Here is a 27,822-nt window from a genome sequence, read left to right as displayed (position 1 = left end):
CTTTTCCAGTCACTATTGTGGTTCCAGTTTATCGGAACTGTCTCGAGCTTGCTATGCTGTTGGTTGGTCCAGAAATGTGCTTCACTTTTATTCTTGCTGTTCGTTTCACTCCCAGGACGATGAAATAGCACAGAAATGGTGTTTTCGGAAGACAGGGCTGATTCGTTTGTCGTGAGAGATGTCGTTTGAATACGTGGTGGCTGATGATAATGGGATATCTCAGCCGCAATTAGGCGACCCAACGCGTCGTAATCCCTATCCGTTTAAATACTGCAGTCATTATAAGCCACCCTATGTATTATATGATGCTGTAATGCAGCTGGAGTGATAATTTCGCCGCGTTATCTTCTCAACCGGGACCGATAATTTTAGACGGAGGGAGCAGCAAATGCCAACTGACGTTGTCAACGATGCCGGTTGCACTCTCTCTTTAAGTTTCAACGTTGGTTTGTTTGATCCTCGTTGCCGCAATGAATAGCAGCATATAAATATTTAGCAAAGAGATATAAATAAAATTTGTTCTAACGCAGCCCATTGGCGGTAGAAATCTATTTATTGTACTGAAAGCTTCGTTATGTCCAAAACTCCCTCTGCATTAACGAAACATTCATCGTTAAGCGTCAAAGGATGTAACTATTGCATGAGACGAAAGTCAGTAGGAGCCTGCGTAAAGAGGTGCCGTCCACGATCTCATTTAGCGTAGTATGAGCGTTGTAACATTAAATCGCCTGAAGGTGTCGATCACATATAAAAAACCTCGTTTGATACCGCCAGGGAACGTTCGATGCAGGTACGCGCCGTTAGCCTTTTCTGATCGCTCATCGGCTCCGGTGCGACGAGGGAAACGTAATGCAGAAGTTGTCCCTTTAGAAAGAAAGATTCACGTTCTCCTCTCTATTGGATACACCCACGGGGCCCACCTCGTCATCGGTTTCTAGGGCTCGTGCCATTGTTGCGTGTATTTTCGTAGCAGCCAAGCGCGATTGTACGACATTTTAAAAACTATGAGATTGTAAGAATTTTGTTCTTGCTAACCTATATATTGAAAGCCTTTGTTCTTTGTTTCGGAACATTTTTCAAACGCTTTGACTATCTGCATGCAGGACAACGATACTTTGTTCTTTCGCGAAAAAAAGAAAACGCTAAGCATGCTTTATGATATTGAGGTTCATATACCGCATGTTGCTTAAAGTGAAAGGTGCACGATTAATCTGCTACGAGAGGTCCATGAAGTAGCATGAAATATCGTGAAGGGTTCGGCAGCCCACTTAAAGTGAATGAACGCCGTAGTGAATAGAAATTGATAAATGCAGTTAAGTTCGCGATTCAATACAAACCGGAATGATGATTAAGTACGCAGGCTACACCTATCATACTATCGATTTCCATAAAAGCGCCAAAAGCCATAATGAGCACCAATAGCACAAACAGGTATCGCTACCGGTAACATATCGCTGTTGTGAGAAGCGGTAACAGCGATGACGGCACAACAGCTGTTATGAGCCGCAATGCCGTAACACGCCACCCCTAACATGTCGCTGTCTTAAGCAGCGATATCAGAGATCACAGCACAAAAATCCTGTACGAGCAGCTATAGGTAGCAGGTATTCCTGCCCATGATAGATTATTGCTGTGAATAGCAATGACAGTAATATTAAGGATAACAGCTTAACAGTAATAGGCAGCGATGTAAATGCGACAGCTGTTGTGCAATTGTCTCCAGCCTCGAAACGATATTGTAGATGACATCAATATGCGTTTTGGTGCGCGTCTGCTTAGTGTGCCGAATGCAAAGCGCGTGCAGGAGAAAAAGAAAAGGAACAATAAAAAAGCATAAGGATTAACAATAAATAAAGAATACGAAGGAGTCGGGCAGCCGCGTCTAATCCAATACACGCAAGAGACAGAGAGAGAGAGAGAGAGAGAGAGACATTCTGCCGATGGCTCATCCACGCAAAGTAGTAGGAGTTGGTCCAAGTGAACCTTTTATCAAGATGTCTGCTGACGTCCTGTGGTTATGCTATCTTTAGTTTGCACTCTAAGCCCTGTAATGCATTTGACGAAGACGGCAAGCAAAAGCTACAGCGCAGAGCGCATGGCCTATACTCCGGCCGCGTTGGCAACTTCTTAAGGAAGGCAGGAAAGAAAGGGGTGGAGAAAGTATACAGGAACCTGGCACACGAGCAAATCCCCCGCGTATCGTTCGCTTCGGATCTCACGCGGGGAGTAATACAGGGAACGAAACAAACGTCATAACATATCGTTCGCGCATCGAATTCACCGCGCGCGATTCTTGGAAACGCACTGCGCACCGCCGTGGGCGCGTAATTGTTGGCCGTTCAGACAGGGACGCGGGCACATAATTGGTCCTTCCGATCTCGGACGGTTGCCAAACGAGTCTGATGCATAGTGGTCCCCGCTGTCGAGGAAAGCTTGTTTGTTTGTGTGTGTGTGTGTGTGTGTGTGTGTGTGTGTGTGTGTGCGTCTGTGCGTGCGTGCGTGCGTGCGTGTGTGCGTGTGTGTGCGTGTGTGTGTGTGTGTGTGTGTGTGTGTGTGTGTGTGTGTGTGTGTGTGTGTGTGTGTGTGTGTGTGTGTGTGTGTGTGTGTGTGTGTGTGTGTGTGTGTGTGTTTGCGACGCGAACGGGCCGACGCGCAAAACCGCAGACGGCAGCGACGCGCCTTTCCGCTGAGGGCGCGCGTGTCAAGCCCAACGACAAACGGAGCAACACAGCACGCACCCCTTCCGATCCACTCATCATTTCTGTCCGAGGCGCCGAGTTCTCCGGCTGAACGGAGAAGACGCAGAGAGCGAAACAGCGCTTTGCTGGTTCCTTCTGGAATCTGGTTCCCCGATCTCGCCCTTGTCATGCCTATAGAGTTACCGTATGTACTCCCTATACGGGGGAGCATGCACAGTAACTCTAGTCATGCCTAGTTAGGAGCGCGCGGTTTCTCCCTGTCTTTCTTGAAATCTCGCCGCCTGTGATTTGTCTGCGTAGCCTTGCGTATAACCCGTCCGCGCCGAACAAATGGGCTCGCCGTGAGGCCCGCGTCTCGACGAATGCATTCATTAATATAATAGTACACCGCTTAGCGGACTGGCCGCGCTTCGTTAATTGCACTGGCATGATTGAGTGCCTTCTGCGCACTGCCACGCAGAAGGAAAAGTGGAAAACCGTGGTGCCGTAAAAATTTCTGCTCGGACTAAATCTTCAGAAGCTGTCATCTTCATATGATCATACTGTATGTATACGAAACACAGCTAATATACTTCGATAGAGAAATACAAGCGTTTCGAGCGTCTGTAACTACGCCCTAATTCTGTCCGCGAGCCTATACTTTCTGTCCAGGACATTACTTCTGCAGTAGATGCAGATCTATGCACCAGTGTCTCCGTCTGCATTACATCCGCCTGAATTCCTTCATAACTACGAGAACAGTTAAGGGCTCCAAAATGGCTTTGCTGTGTGTGTGTACGTCTATTTCGCTACGCTCATGCCGTCTTCGTCTCTATTACGATGTGTTACGACGTGAACCAAAGTGAAAAACGACAAAGGACAGGTCTAGAGCGTCTCCACGCTCTTGCCCCGTCTAGTGTCCTTTTCTTTTTCTTTTCACTTTGGTTCAGGTATGAACCAACAAGCCGAGTAGCAAGTACCATCTTCGTCGCCACACCGCCTCTTTATCCTTAGCTTTATCATAGCCACATGGCAAAAAAAAAAAAAAAGCAAAAGTTTGCCCGTCAGTAGGCTGAAATCGTGTCCCTCAAAATGTAGACGGGTGGGAGGCGCGCTGGCGCGCAGCTTCGGCACTTAACAACTCGCGTCGGGTTTTGTGCACCACGCAGACTTCGAGAATTGCGGCGTCTGTGAACGTATCTCGGATGCCCCAGTATAGGGAATACTGAAGGCGACGAAAACGATAAAAAGTTGGGCGAGTTGGTACGGTAACATAATTTTGGATTGTAGCGCGGAGTGACACAGACAGAGACTGCCTGTGTCCTGTCTGCTTCTAGTCTCTGTCTGTGTCACTTCGCGCTAGAATGCAAGATTATGACGAAAACGACATTGTCAAAAGAATTGTGCTTTAGAAAAAGACGGTGGTGACCGCTGCAAGAGCGAGTTGCTATCGCACCGCAGCTGTTGCTGCATTGCACGGATGAAGGAACCGCTAACAACCGCAATGCCTGCTCTTTTTCTTCTATTTTTTCCTGGGGTGGGGGGGGGGGGGAGGGGGGAGTCTTTGGTATGTGCTACACTGATGTACGTATACACGCACTTCTGTGCATGCTTATATTAACTGTTGTTATAGGATGAGAAGCACCCGGTGCTGCACCGATTCACCAAAATCTTGTAAATAAGGAAAAGAAACGAACTTAATTTGCATTATCTAAGCACGTGCCACTGGCATGGTTACATTGCCCCCGCCCCTCCCCCTCCCACCATGGGGCACCCTTTTCGTCGTGCTCAGTTTCACGCTTGACAGCTATGCGAAATGGAGGGGCACTCGTTTCCTTGCCCTATTTTCATCTTCGGTGCAGTGTAGGGAGTCTTTGGTTGAAAAACAGTCAGGCCGAATAGACACTAGTTACACTAATGAATTCCTAAGCGCGTGGTCAGTCTTTTCTGCCTGCGCCCTGAACTGCCAGGAAATTAAGGTCGAGCTTGCAACAGGATAGCATGGAGAGAGCTTTGCCCGTCGTAAAAAATAGTTGTGCTCTGCGTGTTTTCTTTTCTCGTAGAGGCGTGGACAGGAGCGGAGAAAAAATGTGGAAAGACGGATGGCGTGGGAGTAAAATTGGCCTCTCTTGAAAGAAAGGGTAAAAAAAAGAGGTCAGCCGTGGGAGCGATTTGCGGAATTAGCTTCTTTTGAAGAAGGCACCTGCCGGTGGACACCTAGGGAGGTGCGGAATCAGATTCCTTGAAAGCCACTTGATCAGCCACGGGAAGCGATAAGAACCGTGTGTGTGAGAGCGATGCATTCTTCCGTGACCCGATTTCCAGGTGCACCCTTTGGTTGCTTACTTCTTTGTGTGTGTCGTGTGTGCCTGTGTGTGCGTGTGTGTGTGTGTGTGTGTGTGTGTGTGTGTGTGTGTGTGCGTGTGTGCGCGTGTGTGTGTGTGTGTGTGTGTGTGTGTGTGTGTGTGTGTGTGTGTGTGTGTGTGTGTGTGTGTGTGTGTGTGTGTGTGTGTGTGTGTGTGTGTGCGCGCGCGCTTGCGTGCGTGCGTGTTTTGTTGACATCTTTGATAATTCAAAATCCCGGAGCGGCGAAGTAGCCGGTTGATCAGTGGTGTTCGTGCTTTATGTGGAACGAGACGATATTTAAGTATTCCGCCAGAATTCTATATAAATGTTTTGTCTGTAAGATATCGAAACTTCCGAAATACTACTGCGGTTATACTGAGGGTCACAATACTTTCTGCAAGAATTTGCGAGAACTGGAGAACAAGCTCCCTGCCTCTGGTCAAAGCGTGCAGACACTGCAGGCATTGACGGCTATTGGAAATATTCAGGCTACAAATGGCGGACTCAACGATACTCAGCACTTTCATAGTGACGAGCGAGCGCGCGTTCAGTTTCAGATGTAGCGTCAAGTTACCGGTCCTTCGGCCCCCTCTTTTATGGGCTACAGCCGAAACGAATACGCCTTTCTTTCCCAACTCGTCTTGTCCTCTATATGGACAGACTTCACGAATACGCGTTAGCATGGCTGTCTCTTGCTATTGGTTGAAGAGTAGACTCGCCTTTTTTAACGTAGCATGTGGGAGGTTCCTCGGACGCATGCGGAGTATGTCCTTGAGCCTGGTTCAAAAAGGTAGTTTCTTTTTCTTTTTCTTAGATAATTAATTCCACTGGTTATTTCAGTGATTGCTGTTAAGAGCGCACTTTACGTGATAGTGAGCCGGCGCGTCGTCACCCTTTCAAGAGGTCCCATAAGAGTAACAGCCTTCTATGCTCCTCGCAAGGCTGCCCCCCCCCCCCCTTAGAAACCGCTCGTCACCTTACGCCTTTCTCATCTGACATTTGGTCGCGATCTAGCGCTTTACAAATTTAGTCGCGAGACTGGGCCACGAGGTCCTTGATCGCTCGCCTGTTGCGAAACGAGGTTCCGGGCTTCTGGCCAGGCGTTCCAATCCTGCGCATTGATTCTTGATCGACAGGTCATTCCCCCGTCACACTGACGCGCCACGGTTGCGTAAGGGTCATGTCGTTGGCGCGAAGGACCGTTCGTCGATGTTTGCGTTGCGGCGCAAATCTCGAGCTAACAACCGCGACGGAACGTTTCACAACTTGCCCTGGGTCCCGTTTCGGTACCTGCGGCATCGAAAGGATAATGCTTCCCCGCCATTTTGTCGATTCGTGTGGCACGTTCGCAATCGTTCTTTCGATAACTTCTACATCCTTTTGCCTAGCGTAGGTGTTATATGTCGCGAACTACGGCATCACTGGCCTTGGACGTCCAAGCTCTGTGAGTAGCCAATAAAAAGTGGGAGGCTAAGGTCAACCCGCACTGGCCCGACAATGCGCGATACTGGCGAAGTGCTTGAAGAAAGCAAGCATTCCGTGTGTGGATCAATAAAAAGAGGGCACGGGGATGGGGACAGCATCTCCGTTCTTGCTAGCATACATAATTTACGACTGACTGACTTATTCATTAAGACATTAGAAAATGCCGGCAACACATGCGTACGTCACCGGCTTCTCCGTAACCTAGATGGTTGCGTGAATGAGAAGATGGTGGGAGCTGAAGTGAATCCTTACAGCTCTTAAGTGGCTTGCTGTATTGTTTTCATTCTCTTTATAATATTAGGTGACTTAATTTGAGAATGCTCGCAATTATTATTAATAGGCCTCAAGTAATGCTTCACGATCTGGTAGTTTCATCGTCAAACGTTTGATTTTTGCTGCATTATACTGATCACTATGCATGACTCATATTGCTCCGGTGTAACGTGATGGCCTAGGAAATTTCAAGCCGCGTTCAAGCAGTTTCTACCTCGACGTCCTGTATTCGTATTGCAGGATAACACATGAAAAAGCGTAAATGAAGCGTTTACTGCTGCAGAGAGATCGGCGACAAACGTTAGAATAATCTCCACTCCGTTTGATTGATTTATTTATTTATTTATTTATTTATTTATTTATTTATTTTAGCATGCCAAAGTAACAAAGGGGTTATGAGAAGTGGAGGGCTCCTGATTAATTATGACCACCTGGGGTTTTTTCAACGCGCACCGAAAACTCCTCAATTCCAATTCCCTTAGAATGCTGCAGCCATGTCCGAGAGTCGAACCCGCGACATGGTGCTCGGTGGCAGAACACCGTAGTTGGTGCGCTACTGCGGCTCGAGTCGCTTGCACCCTCCTGAAAATGTTTAACTCGATCCGTCAAGAAATCATGGATGCTTGTGCCCTTCAGGCTTAAAGCATAGGGATAGTCTATGCTTTCGTTTTTTTTATTATTATTACTATGATGCACTCCCGAGAAAGCGCAATAGTTTGCCTTTTAGATTTAATAGGTTTTGTAAAGAAATTAGAGAAATCCATTGGAAGGAAATCAAAACCATACTGGTGGTCGACTAAACTATATATACTAGCAGCAGCTATGCACATATATCTCAATAACCAGCGCTGGAAAGCATCCTCGACGCGTTGCGCTATGCGGACGCCTGTAGAGGCACGCGAGCGAACGAGGCGCTTTCGCGCGAGGCAGCGATGCGTTCCGCAAACGGAGGCCTCGGAAGCAGGCCGCGGGGAGGGGCGGCGGCGACGACGGGTGTTTTTCCGCCGCGCGCTCGGAAAGAAGCGAAAGCGGCGGCCGCCCGGAGGGTCACACAGCGGCGACCGTGGAGCGATGCAAAAAAATGAACGCGACCCGCGCGCACGTTGTGTCTGGGTCACGCGACGCCAGACGCCGAAGCATTACGGGAGGCGCGGCAGGAGGCAGCGACGACAGACGGTTGCCTTCCACGCGTCTCTGTCGACGTTACAGAAAGTAAGAGGGGATATGAAACGTTGCCACTGGCGTGGTTAAACAAGCATATAGGTCAATCTCCTGCGCGGAATCATGAGAAGGAAAAAGAAAACGATAAGTAAAAAGAAGCAACACAATATACGATTTCAGTACAGGGCAATTCTGTCAAAGAGGCCAGAGAGGCTGTCGAAAGAGTCAACTAACATAGCTGAGCGTGACTGCGATAAATAAATAAATAACTGAATCAATCGATCAATCAATCAGTCAGTCAGTCCCCTCAATCACTTAAATCGTTATTAAGGCATAATGATAAATAATCGCGCCGTTTGCATAATTTTCATACCACAAGCATGTTTAAATACTAGTAAAAAATATCATTCTATTGCAGGCTAACGCTATTATTTCGCGAAGTCAAACGGGCAGGTCGCAAATACCCATGCACGTATAATAAACTACAGCAAGCGGCGTGATTCGCCCCGTGCCACTTGCCGTACCTAATTCCAATGCATCAAAGTGGCATGTTTGCCACGTTAAGCCTATCGAGTGCCAACGAATGTTGTCGCAAGGTTTGACAAACTCACGACACCGCAGAAACACCGTTTGAATGTTGTGCTGACGAAGGCAGCCCGGTATTCAGACCTTGAACTTCCGCACTGAGTTTCCAACAAAAGATACTTGAAGGAACCGCTGGCGCGGCGATTTTTCAGCTATACGACGGGAATGATTGATGGAGGACGTGGGTTTGTCTAATCTGCGTGCCACGTACATGCACTTGGACATTCTCGTTGTGTTATTTATTAGGCTTTACCTTACTTAATTTATGAAACATCATTTCTTTTTTTACGATACGTGCATATAATAATTGCTAATTGCTGCATAAACTTATATCGTAATATCTTCTTGGAAAAAAAAATTGTCTCAGCTTGCAGAGTCATAGAACCGGTCGAAGCCAGAAGGACGCAGCTTACACAAAATCCGCGCACTAGCCATCATCGTTCCCACGCTGGCGTAACCGTCCTGCTTGCAGCTCCCACGGACACATAACGCCCGGAGATCCCTCTAGTTTATTTTGTAGGAAACTGCATGGGACTTCCCAGCTGAGCGGCGTCAGCGCTTTCGGCCAGCGTGTCAGGGGCGCGGCTGGAAGGAGAGAAACCAATCCGCGCGTACACTACTGGCTTCAATCGATCGGTCTTCCAAGAACGCCGGCGCTCCATCCTGCATCCTCTCTGCCACCCCTATACATCCTTCGGCACACCCCCTCTACCCTTTTTATTGGACAGGGCTCGGTGAATTATGAAACGCGATGGCGATTTGGCGTTTCAGGATCGATTTTAGAACAGGTGTGATTGCCGCATCTAAGGTGCTCGCATGCTCTGGGCGTCACTGAGGCGCCGACCAGCACTTGCAAAAAAATCATGCACAAATTTCATCTCGACAGGAAGTATATTGAAGGCAACAAAAAGGTAAATACAAACACAATTTCTGCAATAAAGGGTGTAATGGAACGCGGCTCGAGGGGCGCTGCCACTGAGTTAAGAAGGACTTGTATTTAACAGAACAGAGACGTTTCGGCATTCGTGCATTCCGATTTCACAACCGTCCGTGCCCACACTTCCATTACAGATAAATGATTGTTGCCAGTCAGATAGGGTTACATTCGGTGTCAATAAACTGCAAGGGTGTTTCTGTGAAGAACCTGTTGAGCTTCAATGTAGGCATATACAAAGCTTTCCGCTCTCCAGCAGCTGTTCTTTTCTGCGGTTTAGTGTATGACACTGTTAAAAATTTGAAGGCCAGTTCTGTCACTCAAAGACTGTGCAGTTCACCTGAACATACAAGGCCTGCTTGGCCTGGTTTCGCGCAGCGATAACAGTATTAGAAACGCAAATATTCACGTGTCTATCCCTCATTTTATTTCATTTTCACAAGTAGCAGCAACTAGTGCAAACGTTAGCATAAGGGCTCCTAAATAAAGGATAGCTTATGTGAGTCAGCAAGGCACAGTCAGCAAGGCGCAGGACAGAGACCAGTATAAGTGCATTCAAAACTTAAAAGGAAAGAGGTATTGAAAGGTATGAGCGTAGGAGCACGGCTGGACCAAGAACAGAGTTAGACGCACGTACGAGCGTGAGGGCATTATCGACAAATTTGGTGTGTGGGCGCACACGGCCTGTCTCCTGATGTGCAGCAGGCGGCGCGCGCTGCTGCAGTTTCGTGAAGTTTAGACACCAAAGTTTCACATTCCTTTCTAGTCGTGGTCGCGCTGGTACAGATGCCGCGTGACATTAACTATTTTAGATGTTAGCCCTCTTGGGCCTGTTCAAGGTGAAGCGAATACAGCTAAAGGAGGCACCACCATTGCAACTAGTGAAGCAGGCTCTTTGTCTCAGATTCTTTTCTTTTTTTGATGAAAAACGCGCCAGCTGCTTCTTGTTTATGTCCTTCTTGTTAGTCCCTTAGGACCAATTAAAGTTTCTTGTCTGTCTGTCTGTCTGTCTTGTTAAGATTATGCACCGACGCGTTGTTATACAGGGGAATTCGTTGTAATCAACAAAAGCACTCTCGCAAATACCGGCACGCGCAATTATCGTTAACGCGCACGCGCCATTAACGTTGAGAGACACAAGTACAATATTTGAGGGCGATTAGACATGCACTGAATGCCGAGAGCGCGGAAAAGCCAAGGTGCCCTAAGTCGGCACGTCTGCACACCGATATTGTCGTTCTTCACTGGGCATGTTTGCGTATGCTAAAGGCACCTTTGGGTGTCTATATATAAGGTTCTCTTTATTGATTTACATTCAATGAAAGGCGGTGGCTGTCGCGTGCAAGTGGGGACTGAGATCAATAGTTTCGATGGTTTCTCACATAATTAATGTCTGTTTTCTTAGTATATACAACAGCCTATTAAAGGTCATCTCGCTCCCGACAACTGCCGCGAGAGTTGTCATTCTCGATAAAAGCACAAGCTTTGAGCGATACGCGGTATCGCGAGGGTTCATGAACTCGATCTTTTGCGCCCACTCCTTTCTGAACAGAGAAAGAGATCGCGAGAACTATGCGAGTCAGTTAAAAGCAAAGGAGGTGAAGGGCCCGATGCACATCCGGTTCACTACGCCGTGTGCAGGGTGGTCGTAGATGTGTGAATGTTAGTATGAAGGAAGAGAATGAAGACTCTGCCTATGTAAGGATTCTTCTTGCCCAATTTTATTATTTTCCTAACGTCGACTTCTCACTGCGAGCCGATGCCGGTGATAATGTGGATGGAGTGCCACTCGGACAACTGACTAAGCGTGAAAAGAAATGGCACTGGAATATTATCATTTCATTATCCCTGGTCCCGTGCGTACATACATAGGATGAGGAAATAAAGATAGAAGACAGGACTGTAAACCAGATATGTGTCTAGTTGGCTACCCTACTCTGGGGGATGGGAGAGACACGGAATAGGAAGATGAGATATAGGGAGGGGAGGGAGAAGAAAGCTGCGGTGAGCTCGCGCACGCACACGGATGCCCTGAGTGAGCCAAAGGCGTTCACATAGGCCGGTTGCCCTCAAGAAAGACGGAAGTGCCTCCACAGCTTTGTGGGTCGACGAGTGGTGGGAACTGTCTTCAAGCAGCACCTGCAAAGACAACGGCCGATCGTCCTGTAGTCGCAATGCGATAGATAATGTTTGTCTTTCCGACTGAAATGGGTGACATTAGCACAATAAACTTTCGATCTTCTCTTCGACTGCAGAATTCCAGTCGCATTGCAGTTGCATTGCTTTGCAGACTGCGGCAATGCGGCATTGTCGGTCAGTCCAATCAAAGTAGTGTATGCCTTCGTCAAAGCCACTCCCAGCCACAGCCGGTACAGAAGTGATGCCTCACGTCGGTGAAGCCCGGGTGCAGGTCGGAGTTGGAGCGAAGGGTTCAGTTCTTGCAACCTGGTGCGCCTTATATTTGGGGTGTGCCACTCTGTTAAAGAGAGCTCGCGCTCGAGGTGACAAAGCTCCCTTGCAGCGTCTGTCCTCGTAAGAGGAATGCGAACGCTGCGTTGTTCTTGATGTGACCCTCGGGCAGCCTTGCCTGCTTGATCATTTCCACTAATTCCGCAATGGACAGGTAGCCATTGGAAAATAATTTCGTGGCCTTTCTGTTTGACATCGGGGTGAAGTTTGACAATTTCGTATGTTAGTTGTTTGTGAGCTTCCCGTCGGACAACTGACTGCATGCTGTGCAAAGCCGGTCTCGAGTCGAAATTCCAAGCACATCTATGTAGCACATATAGTGCTCACGACGATGCCTGCCGACTGGGGGAACTGCAGCAGCACTGAGTGGCTTTGATGCTTGAAAAAGACACAGATAGTGCTGTTTGTCGAAATACAGCGGCACTTTAGAGAAGCAGCAGTTATCTGACGTGGTTTCGGAGTGCTTTGTTAGATCATCACGAGGGCAAGCGCTGCCTTCTAAAGCAAAACCAAGCGCAAGTGATTCGCTAAGAAATACTGCAACTGAGATAGTTAATGAAAGGTATATAACAAACTGAGCGTGCATCCCGGCAGACACCCCAGTGAACCGGCACACACATTCTACGAAACAGAGCATTGTTTACGCTTGAATATCAAAATGGAGGCGCGACTCAGCTACAAAAGTATAAACGAAGTACATCTCACCAGTGCCTTTAGACACGGCCTTATTCGTGTTCTTATTCTTATAGGCGGCGATGTAAAGGGTCCTGCCCAGGATGCCTGGACGTGACTACAATACCTCAACTAACCTGGGCAGAGCAGTAAGCAGATTATTAGGCTTCTCGCTCTTGCTCCAGCTTCGCGAGGTCTCAAAAGTCGGCGACCGCTCGTTGCCTAATGCATACTATACTCACTTACAATGACATCAGCGCACTGAAACACACATCACAGTTCTTTGCTGCTACTGCTGCAAAGCCCGTCCAGCTGTCCTCGCTCGTTTCACGAAGCCACGTATGGTCGTCGCGCTCTCCTCCGCGACTACTGCTGTTAGCGGCAGGGGAAACCATTAATTGAGGGAGCAACAGCCTTTTGTACATGAGGAGGAACTCTCGTAGCCTCCTTTCGACGGCGACGTCCCGCTCCGTTTGCGGACGGAGCGGAGTGGCGACCGACATTTCGAGTGTTATTTTAGGCCCGCCCCTTGAACCGGAGGCAGCGACATTGCTTTCCGCCTGCGTGTTTGTGTGTGCGCGCGCATGACGAATCCACTTGTCCGCTCGCTGGCTTTGGGAATGCCTGTCTCGAGTGTTGGTTCTACGCCTTCTCGTGCACCTCGCCTGAGGCCGCGTTCGCGGCGCGCACTTGGCGAGAAGCGTTGGCAAAAGCCGATAAGAGCTCGACCTCATCTTCTTCAAATGCAGTTCAAAAGCGTGCAAGTGGAAGCGTTCTTACGGCTATTGGCCGTAAGAACGGTGATTGTGTGGATGGGTTGGCTGATCTCGACGCAGCCTCGCAGCTGCAGAGGCGCAAATGGCGCGGAAGTATATATCAACGGCGCTGTTTGTGTCGGCATGGCTGGCTGTTCCTTATTTTGTATTGTTCGGCGCGCCGTAAGTATGCGACGGGCATGACGTCCATTGTTTTGTGCCCTTTCCCTGTAAACGGCTTACATTGATGTTCTGCAGGAACACCCAACTCCGCGGCGCTTGCGAAGCGCTCTTGCCGGTGCAGTTTTAGACCCTGGACTGATATCACCTTAGCATCAAGTGATTGTCTAATTTGCTTTGATGATACGTAGAAAATGATAGAAAACTCTGCAGGCGCCCTATTTAAGTCACTGTGTACGTAGCTCGTTCGATGACTAAATAAGAGATGAGGTATAAGGCTGCGCGTTTGCGTAACTGAAGGAACCAATGGAGTACTTAAGCGGTCAAGATAGTTTGGTATACTAAAGCGCACAATGGTGCTGAAACGTCCTAGAGTCATTTGGGCTCTCTATTCCAATGGACGTCCTACTCACGACGTCCACTTGATGCAAGGTAGGAATTAGTTGCACCAGTATAGCTAGTTTTGAAGACGACTTCACTCACGTATGAGCTCAGACCGTTAGTAATACGACTGTAGTTATCTACAGACTCTGCATACTTAGAACGCGGCAAGTACACAGACAATACGAAATCGCCTGAATCGTGCCGGTTGAAGCTCCACGAGATGTCCGAAATTATGCATATGCACTTTATCCAAAGGTCCTACAAGCTTGCAACTTCCCGCCAACCGCATGGCGACCCCGTTGGACAGTTGCTGCACTTCTCGCAAGGTGCAACTCAGTGGCTTGCAACTTGACACGCAGACTGAACCGGTTGGAGTCGCTAGTGTGGGCCGCGATCGCGCGCTAACAACGCCGCCCGAGCACTGCACACCGGCGCCTGCTGAAGGACGCACCGTTCCCGGCTTGCATAACTACGTGCCAGAGCCCGTGGATGCGAGTTTCAGCGTGTGTATGCGCGCTCCACACGAACCGAAATACCGTTAACATGACACCGTGCGACGTGCTGCAGCTCGCCACGGAAACACGCAGTATCAGGCAACCTGCATATCACGTCGCGGTCGCACACTTCGGTTTACCGCCGGTGTAGCGACGTGCAATGGCAGCTGCCGCGGCGTTTCTGCTCCTAGAAACACACCACGATCTCGGCTGTTTCACTTTGCTCCGCAGAAACGAATGTGGAAATGCCTGGATGCTCGTAGCTCGACCGCAATATGCAGCGCCGGTCCAAAAAAGAAAAGAAAAGGGGAGGGGGGGGGAGGGCTCTCACGCTAGATTTATTCTCGCCAATTCTGAAGCTGGGCACATCATTAGCGAAGGCGACCGGCCAACTGCAAAGAACACATATGAACAACACTTACGGCAGAAACCACCGAATATGATCGTCAAAGTCAGAGATAGCTTTCTTGTGTAACCTGCTTCATATCCTCATGCCATCCGCGCATCACGAAACCTAATCAATACAATCAGCAGACACGCGAAGTGACAATATCAGTGCCAAACCATGCGAAATGATGGCCCCGCACTCTCATATCCATAAAGGGCGAGAGACATACAAACCGCGAAGTGTGGCGAAGAGCCAAAGAAAGGCTATCGCGTTAAAAGCTTTCTGAATACGGGTTCAAATCCCGAGGCTGCCTCCACAAGTAGTATAGTCGGTACATAAATTAATTTGTGCCCACTTGTGTTTCCCAGTCGAAACAGGCGGAACAGCGTTTGTCGTGTATAGAAGCTTAGGGCACCTGCGCCTACAATTGCCATTGTTTTCAGTGATAGCTTCATCCGTACATTCAGAGGCATACAGAGAGAAAGGAAAAAGCGATAAGAGAAAGGCGGGGAGATTAACCAGACTGAGCCCGTTTGGCTACCCTGTACTGGGGAAGGACAGAAATCGGACTGAAAGAGAAGGAGATAAGTTCATAGTATGCACCGAGAGACACGCGATTTAGCCTTATCGTTCAGTTAATCATAAGCGGTCATATAGCCTGGTGCATCTCAAGAAGCGCGGCTGTGAGAGACGCAGTAGTGCAAGTGCTCCGGATTAAATTTGACTAACTGGGGTTCTTTTAATGTTGCACCGAGTCGTAACTCCACGAGCATTTCTTTTTTTTCTTTTTCATTCCATTCAAGCGAAATGCGACTACCATGGCTGGCAAACGAACCCTTGACCTCGTGCTCAACAGTGGAACACTGTAGTAACTGGGCCGCTGCGGAACGTGTACTTTTCAATGCGAAATCGAGCACAGCTGAGGCAAGTGAACATAGCTAAGTGTCCCGTTTCATATCCGTAGCCCCTTCATGATGTGAACAATTTCTTTGAGTCGATTCTAAGCAGCGAAAAATGGCAGCGTCATTCATGGTTTTACCCATTCTCTCATATCCCTATTCTTATATTTCGCCAACCTGATTTCGTTATCAGACAACATGCACCGTTTATATACTCGCAGTCGTTAGCCCTGTCCCGTTACAGGTGCGAAGCATTGGACACCCTCAGTTTCTGAGAGTTCTGTGAAAGGAACGAGTAAACTTCATGTTCGTCTTCCCTGAGACTTCCAGGTACCCGGGTAAAAAAAAAAAGCAATTTTTACGGCCTGCACGGATGTCAACGATTTCATAATTGCTCACTGATAGTGCACATGTGGAAGGAGAAAAATGAAGTGGCTTCGTGAGACAGGCGCCCAAAACACGTAATACTGCGGACCAATGCAACACTAAGAGAATCATTAAAACATATGTTAAATAATTTTAGAATGACGTTGACGGATATTAAAATAACGGTGCACTTTGCCTTCCCCCGCAAAGAAAACTGTTTTGCGCGTCGCATGCCTAATCGAGCACACCAACATGTCTTCTGTCTTAACCACGATCTTCTCTGTTTTGCTCGTCTGATCAGAATTTTTCCCATTAAGGTTTCATTTTTCAATGCCAGTACACACACGTCGTCAAATGAAAATAATGAAATGCGCTGCGGTCTCAGCGATCCCGCGCGGTAATCGGCGCGCGAGGTTTCTGCGCACACCATCGGTCGCAGCTGCTACTGCTGCTCTCTGTCGCGCATCTAAATGCACCACCTGCTGCCACTGACGCCGACGCCCTGCCAAGTCAGCTGGCGGCGGTAGCGGCGGGTCGACGGCGCACACGTGATGGCGGCGATGCGCGTTGCGTCACGCAGACAGGCGGCCGACCCTGTACGTCACTTCCTGCCTTCTCCCTGGCTGGCGACGCTGCTGCCAGCTGTCGTCGGAAGTGGCGTCACTGAGCCCGCCGCGCAAGCGAGCGCACTATTTTTCACTGCAAGCGGAGCGTAGCACCGATGAGAGGCTGTTGCGCAAGCCGATGCAGGTGGCTGCGGGCAGAAAGTGCAAAACGGCGGTGGTAGCGGAGGCCTCGTACGAGCATGAAGATTTTCTTCTCAAACGTTCTTGCTGTTTCTCTTATGTGAAATATATGCGAGCATGCGTTCTATGGCAATCGTGAAAGCACAGGATGTCGCAGCGCTTTACGGACATGACACTAATTACATGCTTCATGCTATGACCATTTGACATTTTGGTAAGCTATTCGCACTATATTGTAGGAGTTTTTCGTAGCCCTTGCAACTCGTCCCTGAATGGTGACCTGTTTACGGTACGAACGTTTGATGCACATATACAAAAGAAAATGAAATCGATTCGTTAGAGTAGCCTGGGCTAGCAGAACATTTATGGTCGCAGTGCCTTAACGTCCCCTGGCCCTGCCTGCTAGCTAAACACTGCTGCCAAGCGGACTAGAAACGATCGCTGCCTTCGCTCGTTCAAGACTCAAAGAACGGAGGCCAGTTCGCAGAAGTACCGAGACACTGGCGATGACGCAGCCCCCGTACGGCGCGAGCCGCTCAGAAACTCGCGCCGACGTACCAGCGCGCCACGGCCCCGACGTGGGGTTTTCTATTTCTGCGGCTCCCCCCTTTGACGCAATCGCGACCGCCGAAAGGGTGCTGGGGATGGTGGTAGTGGCGGTATGCAGCTGCAGTGCAGTGATCACCGTCGAGACTGGAAGGTATAAATAAAGACTGGCGCAACGGTCGCCGCCAGGATCATCAGGGGACGACGGCGGCGCGCAAGCTTCGAGCGTCTTTCATTAGGACGTTCAGAGTGTTTTCTTTCGAACGTCTCCCGCAATTTATTATCTGCCGGCCGGCCTAGTGCCCAGATCATCTGCAGCGAGGTTTGGCACACAGACAGCGTTAAAAGCGAAAGATACTGAAGATGACACAGCTTAACTACGAAGGAAAAGATAAAACAGCGTAACTATATGCTGAGCGGAGCAGCGTTTCAAGAATGGCTCGGTGAAACTACAGGGCTGACAACTTGTGAGCAGGGACGACTGCTGTTGTTAAGGGACGACGTCCACATTCTTTGTGAGCTGTCATGACAAAGAGAGTGAAATGGGTTTTACGTAACGTAAAAAAATGGCTAAGGTGGTAACGGTGAACGCTTTGTAAAGCCGTTTTGACGCATTGCGTCTGCGGTAGCTTAAATCTACAATAACTTGCATATGAGCCGAGGAAGCCGCCAAGGGCCAACAACCTTTGGCCGAAACCTAGGCGGGGTCCAGGCCCACCCCACCAAATCGCAGGGCATTCAAAGTTATTTGAATGAATGAATGAATGAATGAATGAATGAATGAATGAATGAATGAATGAATGAATGAAGCAAAGCTGTCAAATCACTGAATGAGGCTGCACAGCGAAGACCTGCGAAACGATGACCTTAAAACACATGAATAGCGATATAAAGACTACAACATTAGCTAGCAAGCGCAGATTCAAGGCGGCGTGAGTAGTCGATGACAGCTCGCAATTGGAACGGGCCATTGTATCGATTCTGTATCATGATTCGCAAAGAACTACAAGGTACGGCAGCCCATGCTGACACTCCGTCTTGAACCGTAGCGGCGCTAAAGCAATGCTCGATGGAATTTTAGTATTGCGCCCCAGCTCTCCACTCCTGATATCTTTATTTTTGTATGTTTGTATTTATTTTTATTTTTATATATTTTTAGGGGAGGGGGGGGGGGTCTAGGGCACGTAGAACGTCCATGTTTTCGTCAGGAATCATCAGTGGTACATATCTACGGCGCCACAAGAGGGTGAACGAAATTAACAGATCAAATGTACATATTTTCGGCAGCCATTGTATACACAAAGGCCTACCAGGCCGTGAAGGCGCAATCATCGGTTCCTTTGAGCTTCGTCTCTATGTGACGAATGCCTGGCAAACCGATTGACTACATAAGAGGTCCCCGAAGGTCACCCTGCGAAGCGAGCAATAGAACTAAGAAAGGTTGCATGGGAGTTGAGTGGCTGTGCGCTGCAAACGCGCGTACAGACGCGCACACAAATGTATAAAACCGGATACATTGCTCAAACGTGATTCATTTGCATGTCATGCGTATGAATTTCTCAAAACAGCAAATGTAGACGCTGTTACTAGTATTCAGGGTGTCCCAGCCAACGTTGGCTAAGATGCGCAAAGATTTTTTTTTTTTGTCAGTGGAAGACACCACTTTAATACATTAATACCCACGGTGTTTGGTTGTCAGACTTTTGATGATCGAACGCTGCAGGTTTTACAATTGTACCTTGCATCGTGTCTTCTTAAGCTATCTTTTTTCTTTTTTTTTTCGTTGCACAGCTCGGCTAAAGTTAGCTGGAACACACGGTCTATTCACAAGGATGCCACTGGAGGTCTCTTTTCCGCTTTTTCTGCCCTTTTGTTCTCTGTCTTTCCAATCCCTTCTCGCGAACTGCTATGTCTACGCTTGCGTTATCTTTACGGCGGGAGCGCACGTTTCCACCGCTAACTGCTTGCCCAGTGGAGGCCCTATACGAGACTCTACACTCTATCTGCAGAAACAAACCTCCCCGGTGCCTGTGTGGATATGTATGTCGTTTTTGCTGAGCTCAAGGTTGCGGGTCCGAATCCCGGCCGCGATGACCAGCTTCCTACCAGGGTGTAACGCGAAAACGTTTGTATAGCTAGGTTTGGGTGCAAGCTGGGGAAAGACAGCTTGTAAAAGGTAATCCGCAGCCTTCCTCTGCGGTTGTATTTCATAGCCCTGGTGTTACTGTGTGAGGTTAAGACCTACGAATCAATCAGCCGAACCTTATAATATGGTGCAATTCTGGTCAATTTGGGAAAGCGAATGAATGGCCTGTTTTGTATTTCAACGTTTAGACGAAGGCACTGATGAATACCCAAGTCGAAACGTTGGCTTCAGCCTGATGCATCCATTGCACGCCCGCTTTTCATCGGGAATGAACTGTAAGCAAATAGTTCCGCCGCAATTACTGCACGCTGGTTACATTGTAGATTATGAGGATAATGATCCGTGGAGACTCGGGTGAACGCTTCTTTCTGCATTCAAAAATTAATGGCAACGAAAACGATACAGATTAAATTTAATGAAGGAAACGCGTTCGTACCGAATGTTGTATCGGGTGATTCAGTGTGCACAAACAAACCCGATACTTTATTATTAGAAAAGTCGTTCAGACTCGAGCCACACGCTCCCCGAGTCGGGTCCAATGACATTCCCAGTGTCAGCACTGCGGCTTCGATCAGTGACGGACGCCCCGATTACCGAGAATAGGCGCACTGTTCGATGCACTGCTCGCCCGGACGTTCACCTCGCGCAGCGACGGCGCTCTACCGGGAAGAACCCGAGACGCACTGCGACGCCGACTGCGGGGCCATCGGCGAAAGCCCAAGCCGCAGCCAGCCGTGGCTGGCGAGTCTGATGAGTAAGTTCGCGCTGTCCTGGAAGACAGAGAGAAAGAGAAAGGACGCGAAGAAAGGCAGGGAGGCTAACCAGAGGTGGTTCCGGTTGGCTACCCTGCACGGGGGGAGGTAGTAAGGGGGCACAAAAAGAGAAAGAACGGAAGAAGGAGCGAGAGAAAAAGAGAGACGAGCCCAAACAAACCGCGTACACTATAGAGGGTGGGAGGGGGGGTATATTACAGAAGAACCGGCGAAGGAAGCCACAGCCTAGGCGTCTAGTGAGAAATATACAAAATGAAAAATAAAATATGTGTAACCCATACACTACAGCACTCTGTTGAGGCGAACCGTTCGTTGGTGTCTGCGAGGAACGTTGCTCTTGTATAGCGACACTTTCTTAGTAAAAGAAACACGACCAAGCTAGCCACATTTTCACCCGGAAACTCCTCACACTACGTCTACTTGTGGCACACCAGCATGCCGATCCTAGGAACGACGACGAAAGAATGACGATGGTATGACGAAGACTGTATGACAAGGACGGCGTGACGACGACGGCATGGCAACGACGGGTTGACGACGACGGAATGACGACGTTGGAACCGACTATGCCGGCACGAGAACGACTGCCACGCCGATGCAGTGGCGGCGACAGCATGACAACGCTTGATTGACAATATAATGGTGTTATCTGCATGACGACGAAAGTATGATTACAACAGTGTGAAGACGACGCGTAACGTGCATCCAAAGCGCGGTAATCTATATTGTTCTTGCGTTCTCGACTGGCTACGACGATCTGCTACTGCAGATCGCCATACCCAATATGCCATTGAGGCGTGTTGATGACACTATTAACTTTGGTATACGACAATTGCGGTCGTACTATTCCTGTTCAGGAGGACATTAAGACATTTCGGTCGGTTTTACAGTGGCTGGGAAAAGTAGCTCAGTGCAAACCGGTGCCCTGAGCGAGGTATTTGATTTAGTATACTGGTGAGTGTATTCATTTTCAGTTTATGGCCATTCTTTTCCACTACGATGAGCAACACAGGATAGCCGTCAGAAACGTCGTCTTTTAGTTTCTTTCAGCAGTAATGAAAATGCGTTTACGACTGCTCGTTATGATGTCCGCAGTGCCCGAGCAATGTTTTTGGAATCAAACGACCGAATATGTAGCCAACCGCCAATAAATTTGCCGCCATCGCTGTGCGCGACAGGCGATAAGCTTCCTACTGTCTTCTGTCTTGCTAAGGTGACTTCTCGTTGCGCAACAATGGAGTTGCATGACCAGATCGTCAGCAGGTGTTCCTTTGTCAGGAAAGCGGTACACCGCGCTCCCGTTCCCGCTGACGCAACTGTTTCGTGGTTAGGAAACGTAATTGCAAATTGCGAGTAGAGTTGATCGCTTTCGATCAATTCGCAGCAGTGCTAAGCAGCTGCTCACAAGCAGGAATGGCATGACGCGCTCCTCGTAACGTCTCTTCGGAATAGCTTTCTTCGACGTTAGTGTTAACACGGCGATTGGGCTTACACCTGCAAGGGGTAACTTCGGTTTACGCTATCTCCGTGAACGCAATATCCAGATCGCAATTAACGTCGACGTTCTTAACGAAGGCGCACTCAGTTGCTTATATTACAATATATACTCACCTTGGCTGGGATGCATGCCTTTTTCTACGCTTACGCTCTTGTCTTCCAAACACGCCTTGGCGGCAAGCTGCTGATTTTAGATCGCTGACGGCATTAAAGAAAATCAGCCAAGTATGTTTTTTTTTTCCTTGTAAGTGCGAAAAAAAGTTAACCATGTCAGCGGATCCCACGCTAATGTGGGAACCGATGATAACAGAAGCTTCTTTAGTTATTATTATTACTGATGTTTACTGAAACGTCTTCATTTCTCCTTCTTCACTACTGTGTAGCTCAATACTCATCGGACAGCGCACGCCCTGGTCCCAGTTTTGCACCCTTTACTATTTCTCTACAATCTGCTTTTGTTGCTGACTTCATTTCTTGCCTCGCATTCTCTGTTCGGTAACCTGCCCAGGGCACCCAAGCTGCCTATTTGGAAACATATGCATTGGCAGTCGCACATACCAAGCGGCACAAGTTGCATGATCGGAAAGGTATCCGCGGCCAGCAGCAATCAGCCGCAGCGTGGGCAGAAGGGGCAAAGAAAGCTTAGCTTTCAAAAATTGGGCAGTAACCGTCTAAAGGCAAATTCAAGCTATAGCTTCCCGATAGGCCTGCTAAAATATGCTGCTGGGGTTACACTTATCGGTCAGCCGCTTCCAGCATCGCGCTGCGTTACGCACCGCATTAAAACCAATGGGAATACACATATGCACTGGTATCAGTATCAACCACGAAGTCACCGCATTTGCTTAGCTATCTCAAGGACCAACCTCGTTTACCTGGCCAGACAACCGACCACGCTAAGCAGGGGAAATAGCCAAAGAAAGCTTTCCTTTAATAGTACCGCTTCGTTTCGGAACCAAGAAGCCAAGCGTGGAAGATGCGACTCGTGACCTTTTGGAGCACTCTGAGAAAAATTTTGCTGAGGCGATTCAGGGAAACCCGGCGACTCAAATGTGCACGTGGAGGCTACGACACTAAGTTACGTTACTGATGTGTGACAGGAAGCCGACGGGGACGTAAGCGTAAAACCAATCTACGTGTTCCATCTGTGATACCGATACCAAAGTAATGCCCGTCGCAAAGAACACTACGGCACATGACCCCTGGCATTCTGAGCAGCTTCGAACAACCTGGATGTTCCGTCTCTCAATTTTCTAAACCTTCATCTGTAACAACATTCATTGCCTTTCAGTTCAATACGAAAGGAGTCGTAAAACGGGTATCGCTTCACGATCCATTACGTAGGCACCGGGCGTGCGCGGAACTGAAGTAACAGCCGTCGGCAAGCTCAACTTGTACTGCCGGTTTCACAAGTCATTCGTTGAAGCTACACCATTCCGCACTTTCTTTTTTTTTTTTTCATACCGCCGCCATTCGTATTCCACGTGAGCCACGCGTGCCGCTATACGCAAGAACAAGCGAAATGAAAAAAAAATACAACAGAAGAAGAACGACTCTAGAAAACGAGTGTCGTGCGCGGTTTAAGACTTTCACGAGTGGAGGGAGATGTGGTGAGCACGGGTGCGGTGTATGCACCTACGTACTGATGCGGTGCACGTCGCCGCCGAAGCTTGCCAACGCAGCACCTGCCGCCGCTGACTCGTCACCGTTTTATAGCTCGCTTCCAGTGTCAACATACGGGCGCGCGCGCACAGGAACGGCGGGGCTCTCCTTTACGCGCGGACAATACAGAAACGGACGATCCGACGGCGGCGAGGGAGAAGCACTGACTCAACGCCAGCAGCAGCAGCAGCAGCAGCGGCTGGCATTTGCGCGCTCGTAACCGAGGAGAGTCGCTGCTGCTGCGGCGGCATCATCAGACAGTCGTGCCAGGAGGAGCCAGGCTTGCAGCCGCGCGCAGTACCTACTGCAGGGGCACCTCGCGCGCGCGAGCCGCGTGCGAATCGCTCCGCCATGCCGGAATCGTCCCGACGCACCACCACCGGCGCTCGTGCCAACCGTCGGCAGCGATCGGGACCGCCTCCGACATCGTCGTCCGAATGGAGGTCCGCATCTGGTCACCAGCGGGGTCGTCGACCCTCGGGGTTCGTTGGATTACCCCAGCGCGGTACGTACGCATCGGCGCACGAGCGCGTATACTGTATCGGCGGGCCCATCTCAGCCCTGCCGTTTTGTGTGCTGCTTCCGTCAGGAAGATTTCCCACTCAATGCGTCTTGTCACGCTCCGAGGCCACGCGTGTCCGTGTAACGGCTGTTGCGGTAGTGGCGGCCGGGTCGACGGTGTCTCGAGGCGCGGTGCGGGTTATCCCGTTGCGTGTGTCGTAGAAACTACATTTCAACTGATCCGAGACCGACTCCTTATCTTGTAGCGCAACAGCCGACCTCACGGACGCTGCCACTGGCTCAGAGAAACGCTTTTTCTGGCTAGCTCTGCTTGAAATTTGTGTCTACTTACTAATTTGAAATGATTCACCACTCTGGCGCTTTCTCCTTGCTGGGAAAAAAAAAACTGCGGATTTGGTTTAAGTTTGCTAATGGAAAATGCAAAAGAGGGTCAGAAAAGTGAGGAGCGTTTCCAACGGCAAACAAGTGAGGTAGGATATTGACACCGCAATTTTTAAGGCAGGGCGTTTCGGAAAGTCGTCGGGCATGGAGCATCTTGTTGCCCTATACTAATTGGCTCCTAACCCAAAGAGCGATTAGTACGATTAAATGTGGAAGGGCACGCGGCCTCACGTTGGAAATGTGCCCGTGCCCAGGTCGCATGTGCTAGCCGCTGCCCGCGTTTATTTTGCGCCCCTTGCGTTCAGTAAAGCAGCAGATGAAAGGCGCGACAAACTTCCTCACTCCTCCACTCACTCTGGCACAACATGTCGAATTGTTCTCAGCGACTACTCTTGTTCCTCAGAGCTTTAAATAACTGTTACAGGACCCCTTTATGAGCCGTTCGCATTCATATACGAATCTCCAAGGCGACCTGCTGAACTTAAGAGAATCTCGTGTTACGCTTCTTGAAAACAACAAGGTCTGAGAAGAAAACGACATCGCTGTCACCAAAACCTTCATCGAATCACTTGCGGAGAGAGAGACAAAAGGGGAGCAAAGACAGGGACGTTAGCCAGTGTAAGTACCGGCTGGCTATACCGCGCTGGGGAAAGGGCTAAAGCGAATAAAACGGGAAAGAGAAAAAAAATCAAGGAAAATTGACACAATAACGATATGCTACGCGCTGCAATATTCAAAGGCGGTCGCACAATTTTTTTTTTTTTTGTGAATTATGTGGAGACGATGTGCGGGCTGCATAGGTCGGCAAACTAAACCGAACCCACTCAGACTCACTCCCAAAATATATACTTCACTCAGGGCTCGCTCAGACTCACCATAATGTCACCAGGCTCACTCGGACTGAAACTCACCTAAAGCAGACTCAGACGGACTTGCTCACACTCACTAGTCGGTGCGAGTCTGAGTGATATGACTCATGAGTGATATCGCCAGCCTATGGTAGGCTTTCAGGTTTGGCAAGGTTAAATTGACAATGCTTCAAGCCGTACTTTTATGCGGAATTATCGCAGCTAAATCCCAGCGGCGGCACGTCAAAGAACTTAAAACTCCTTCACTTCGTAATGCGTTATAAAAAAGAAACGGCCTGCTTCTTTTCCTTTTCGAAAATGCACATTGTTGTCGTAGTGAAGAGAAAGCCACCATGAGAGTGCAAGGAATACTCGTTTAGAATCCTAATATTCCAAAAAGAGAGAGATAGATAAAAGAAACGAGAAAGGCGGTGAGGTTAACCGGAAGATACATATCCAGTTTGCTTACCTGCACTGGGGAAGGGGTAAGGGAAGACAGTAAGATCTTTTTAAAAAAATGTGATAGGTCAAAATAGCTAGGCCTTGGCTCATTGGACGAGGCGGGCGTCAATGACGTGTACAGCCTGCCGATAATAGAATTCCAGGTTTAGCGAATGTATTTAAGGATTCTCTCAGTAAATGCTTGAACTATAAGCTTTATGGAAATGTACCGAGTATAACCCATCAGAACGGGTGTTCTGGCCGATTCAATGAGCGTACAGCTGTAAACGAGACAGAACAGATGCGCAGCAGCGCTGCCGGGATACTAGCGATGTGAACGAAAAGCTTGGATGCCAGTTGTCATAACCTTCTCGTCAAAGCTATGGGATGCGCGCGTTCCCGCTCTCAGGCGAGCTTCAAGCTACACAAAAGAAAGGAGCAAAGTAAAAGCCTCAGGAAGAATATAAAAAGTACCTTCTATGACGGATGGCGTCATGGCAAATGAAGCATACTGTTTTCTATTTTTTAGAGTAAGGAATACGGAAATAATTAAAATTTATATCGTAATTTATTCGACCCAAATGCTACGTTGTATGTACAACAGAATGCAGACAAATGATGATTTAGCAGACTGCTGGTGACAAAGCCCAAGCGTAAAGTACAATTATGGCTGTTTCAGGTCATCTTACGTTTATAACGCTTATGATTTTTGCTGAGGAACTGAAGTTCGGCCCTGATGGTTTCGTTTTGCATCGAGGATTGAACGTTTCTTTCCGCTTTATTCAGACAGCCAGTTACTTATCCTTGAAGAACGAGTTGTTTTAAAACAGTCGACCTGATGTCTTCCTGTTCATTGGCGCAAGCATGCGACGCATCAATACGATTTCTACGCAGCCACGAACACTAGAAGAAAAATTAAATTATGGGGTTTTGCGTGCCAAAACCACTTTCTGATTATGAGGCACGCCGTAGTGGAGGACTCCGGAAATTTCGACCGCCTAGGGTTCTTTAACGTGCACCTAAATCTAAGCACACGGGTGTTTTCGCATTTCGCCCCCATCGAAATGCGGCCGCCGTGGCCGGGATTCGATCCCGCGACCTCGTGCTCAGCAGCCCAACACCATAGCCACTGAGCAACCACGGCGGGTATGAACACTAGAAGAAATGCTGTCGAAAGAAGTACGTATATTTTGTTAAATGGTAAAGTGTGGCACATAAATGAAAAAGAACATTAAATAATTAAAGGCAAGCGCCGGCTTTTTTTGTTCTAATGTTCGGCAATAATTCTTGTGGCACAAGTTCAACCCAGAGCGAAGGACTTCATTGTACTTATGTGACTGGACTCTGTGTTGCAGTGGTTTGGAGTTGTCCTTTAGTTTTAATGCTCTTGAGTGATTTCTTTTTAATATATCTATGTGAAAAGGAGCAGCCGGAGCCAATTGAAGGCGACAAAATCTCATAAGCTCCATATATTTAAAAAAAAAACAAAAGAAAAAGAAGAACATTGTGTCTCTGTATGGGATGGATTGTACGATGAGCGTGGTGCTCACTCAAGTATAGGGCTCGCTGTGATGACACACGGGAAAGTATGCAGTAGCACAGGGTGTCCATAAATGTTTACCCTGATAGCAAACAATGTATCTCTTAAGTGGATACGGTTAGTGAAACATGCGTTATACCACGTATGCCTCTACTCGTTAAGTTTTAGCCTTACATAAACATTTAACACAGGTAATACAGTTCGACGTTTAAATCGCTTCAACATGTGCACCCGTAGTAAAATACAATATATCAAACCGGTATTCAATCACACATTCTGCAACATTCGGCAACGGCCAAAGTGTTAAACGAGACACAGCTTTACAGAAACTTCATGGGTTCCCTTGTAGACCTGTAATAAAAAAAAAAACGTTACCATCATAAATATAATAATTATTTAATGTTGAAATCAGGGTAAACATTTATGGACACCTTGTACATATTCACCAAATCCATGGAGAGCAAATACAGAGAAACAACTAAAAGCTTTTGTGATTAGGTATAGTGTTGGAACAAGTACAGACGTATTAATTAATCACACACACGCATAAGCATATAAAGTTACACAGTCTCACAGATTTCCCAGAAGCGCTCGCTTTGTTTTCTCGATTCAAGAAAAATATCTGCTACGAACTCACTGTTACCTTAGCGA

General features: G+C 48.4%; 1 protein-coding gene and 1 long non-coding RNA gene across 4 annotated transcripts in view; one reads left to right on the top strand and one right to left on the bottom strand.

Moving 5' to 3' along the window:
* LOC142582811 (uncharacterized) overlaps window positions 1–27,822 on the top strand; it is a 139,922-nt gene that overhangs the window by 19,881 nt on the left and 92,219 nt on the right. Inside the window, exon 1 of one of the 3 annotated variants that reach the window (XM_075692862.1) lies at window positions 23,649–23,944. The exons of the other annotated variants lie outside the window; for them this stretch is intronic. Coding sequence (XP_075548977.1) covers window positions 23,791–23,944 — 154 coding nt within the window. The 5' untranslated portion in view covers window positions 23,649–23,790. Of the gene's footprint in view, window positions 1–23,648; window positions 23,945–27,822 lie in introns of those variants that run through there. 3 annotated transcript variants of the gene reach the window in all.
* LOC142582813 (uncharacterized) overlaps window positions 1–27,822 on the bottom strand; it is a 216,951-nt gene that overhangs the window by 131,835 nt on the left and 57,294 nt on the right. The gene's annotated exons all lie outside the window — the stretch shown is intronic.

This window comes from Dermacentor variabilis, chromosome 5 (genome assembly GCF_050947875.1).
Source record: "Dermacentor variabilis isolate Ectoservices chromosome 5, ASM5094787v1, whole genome shotgun sequence".
Classification (NCBI taxonomy): Eukaryota; Metazoa; Arthropoda; class Arachnida; order Ixodida; family Ixodidae; genus Dermacentor; species Dermacentor variabilis.
The sequence above is the reverse complement of the archived record's forward strand: the minus strand, read 5'-3'. Positions and strand labels throughout refer to the sequence as shown.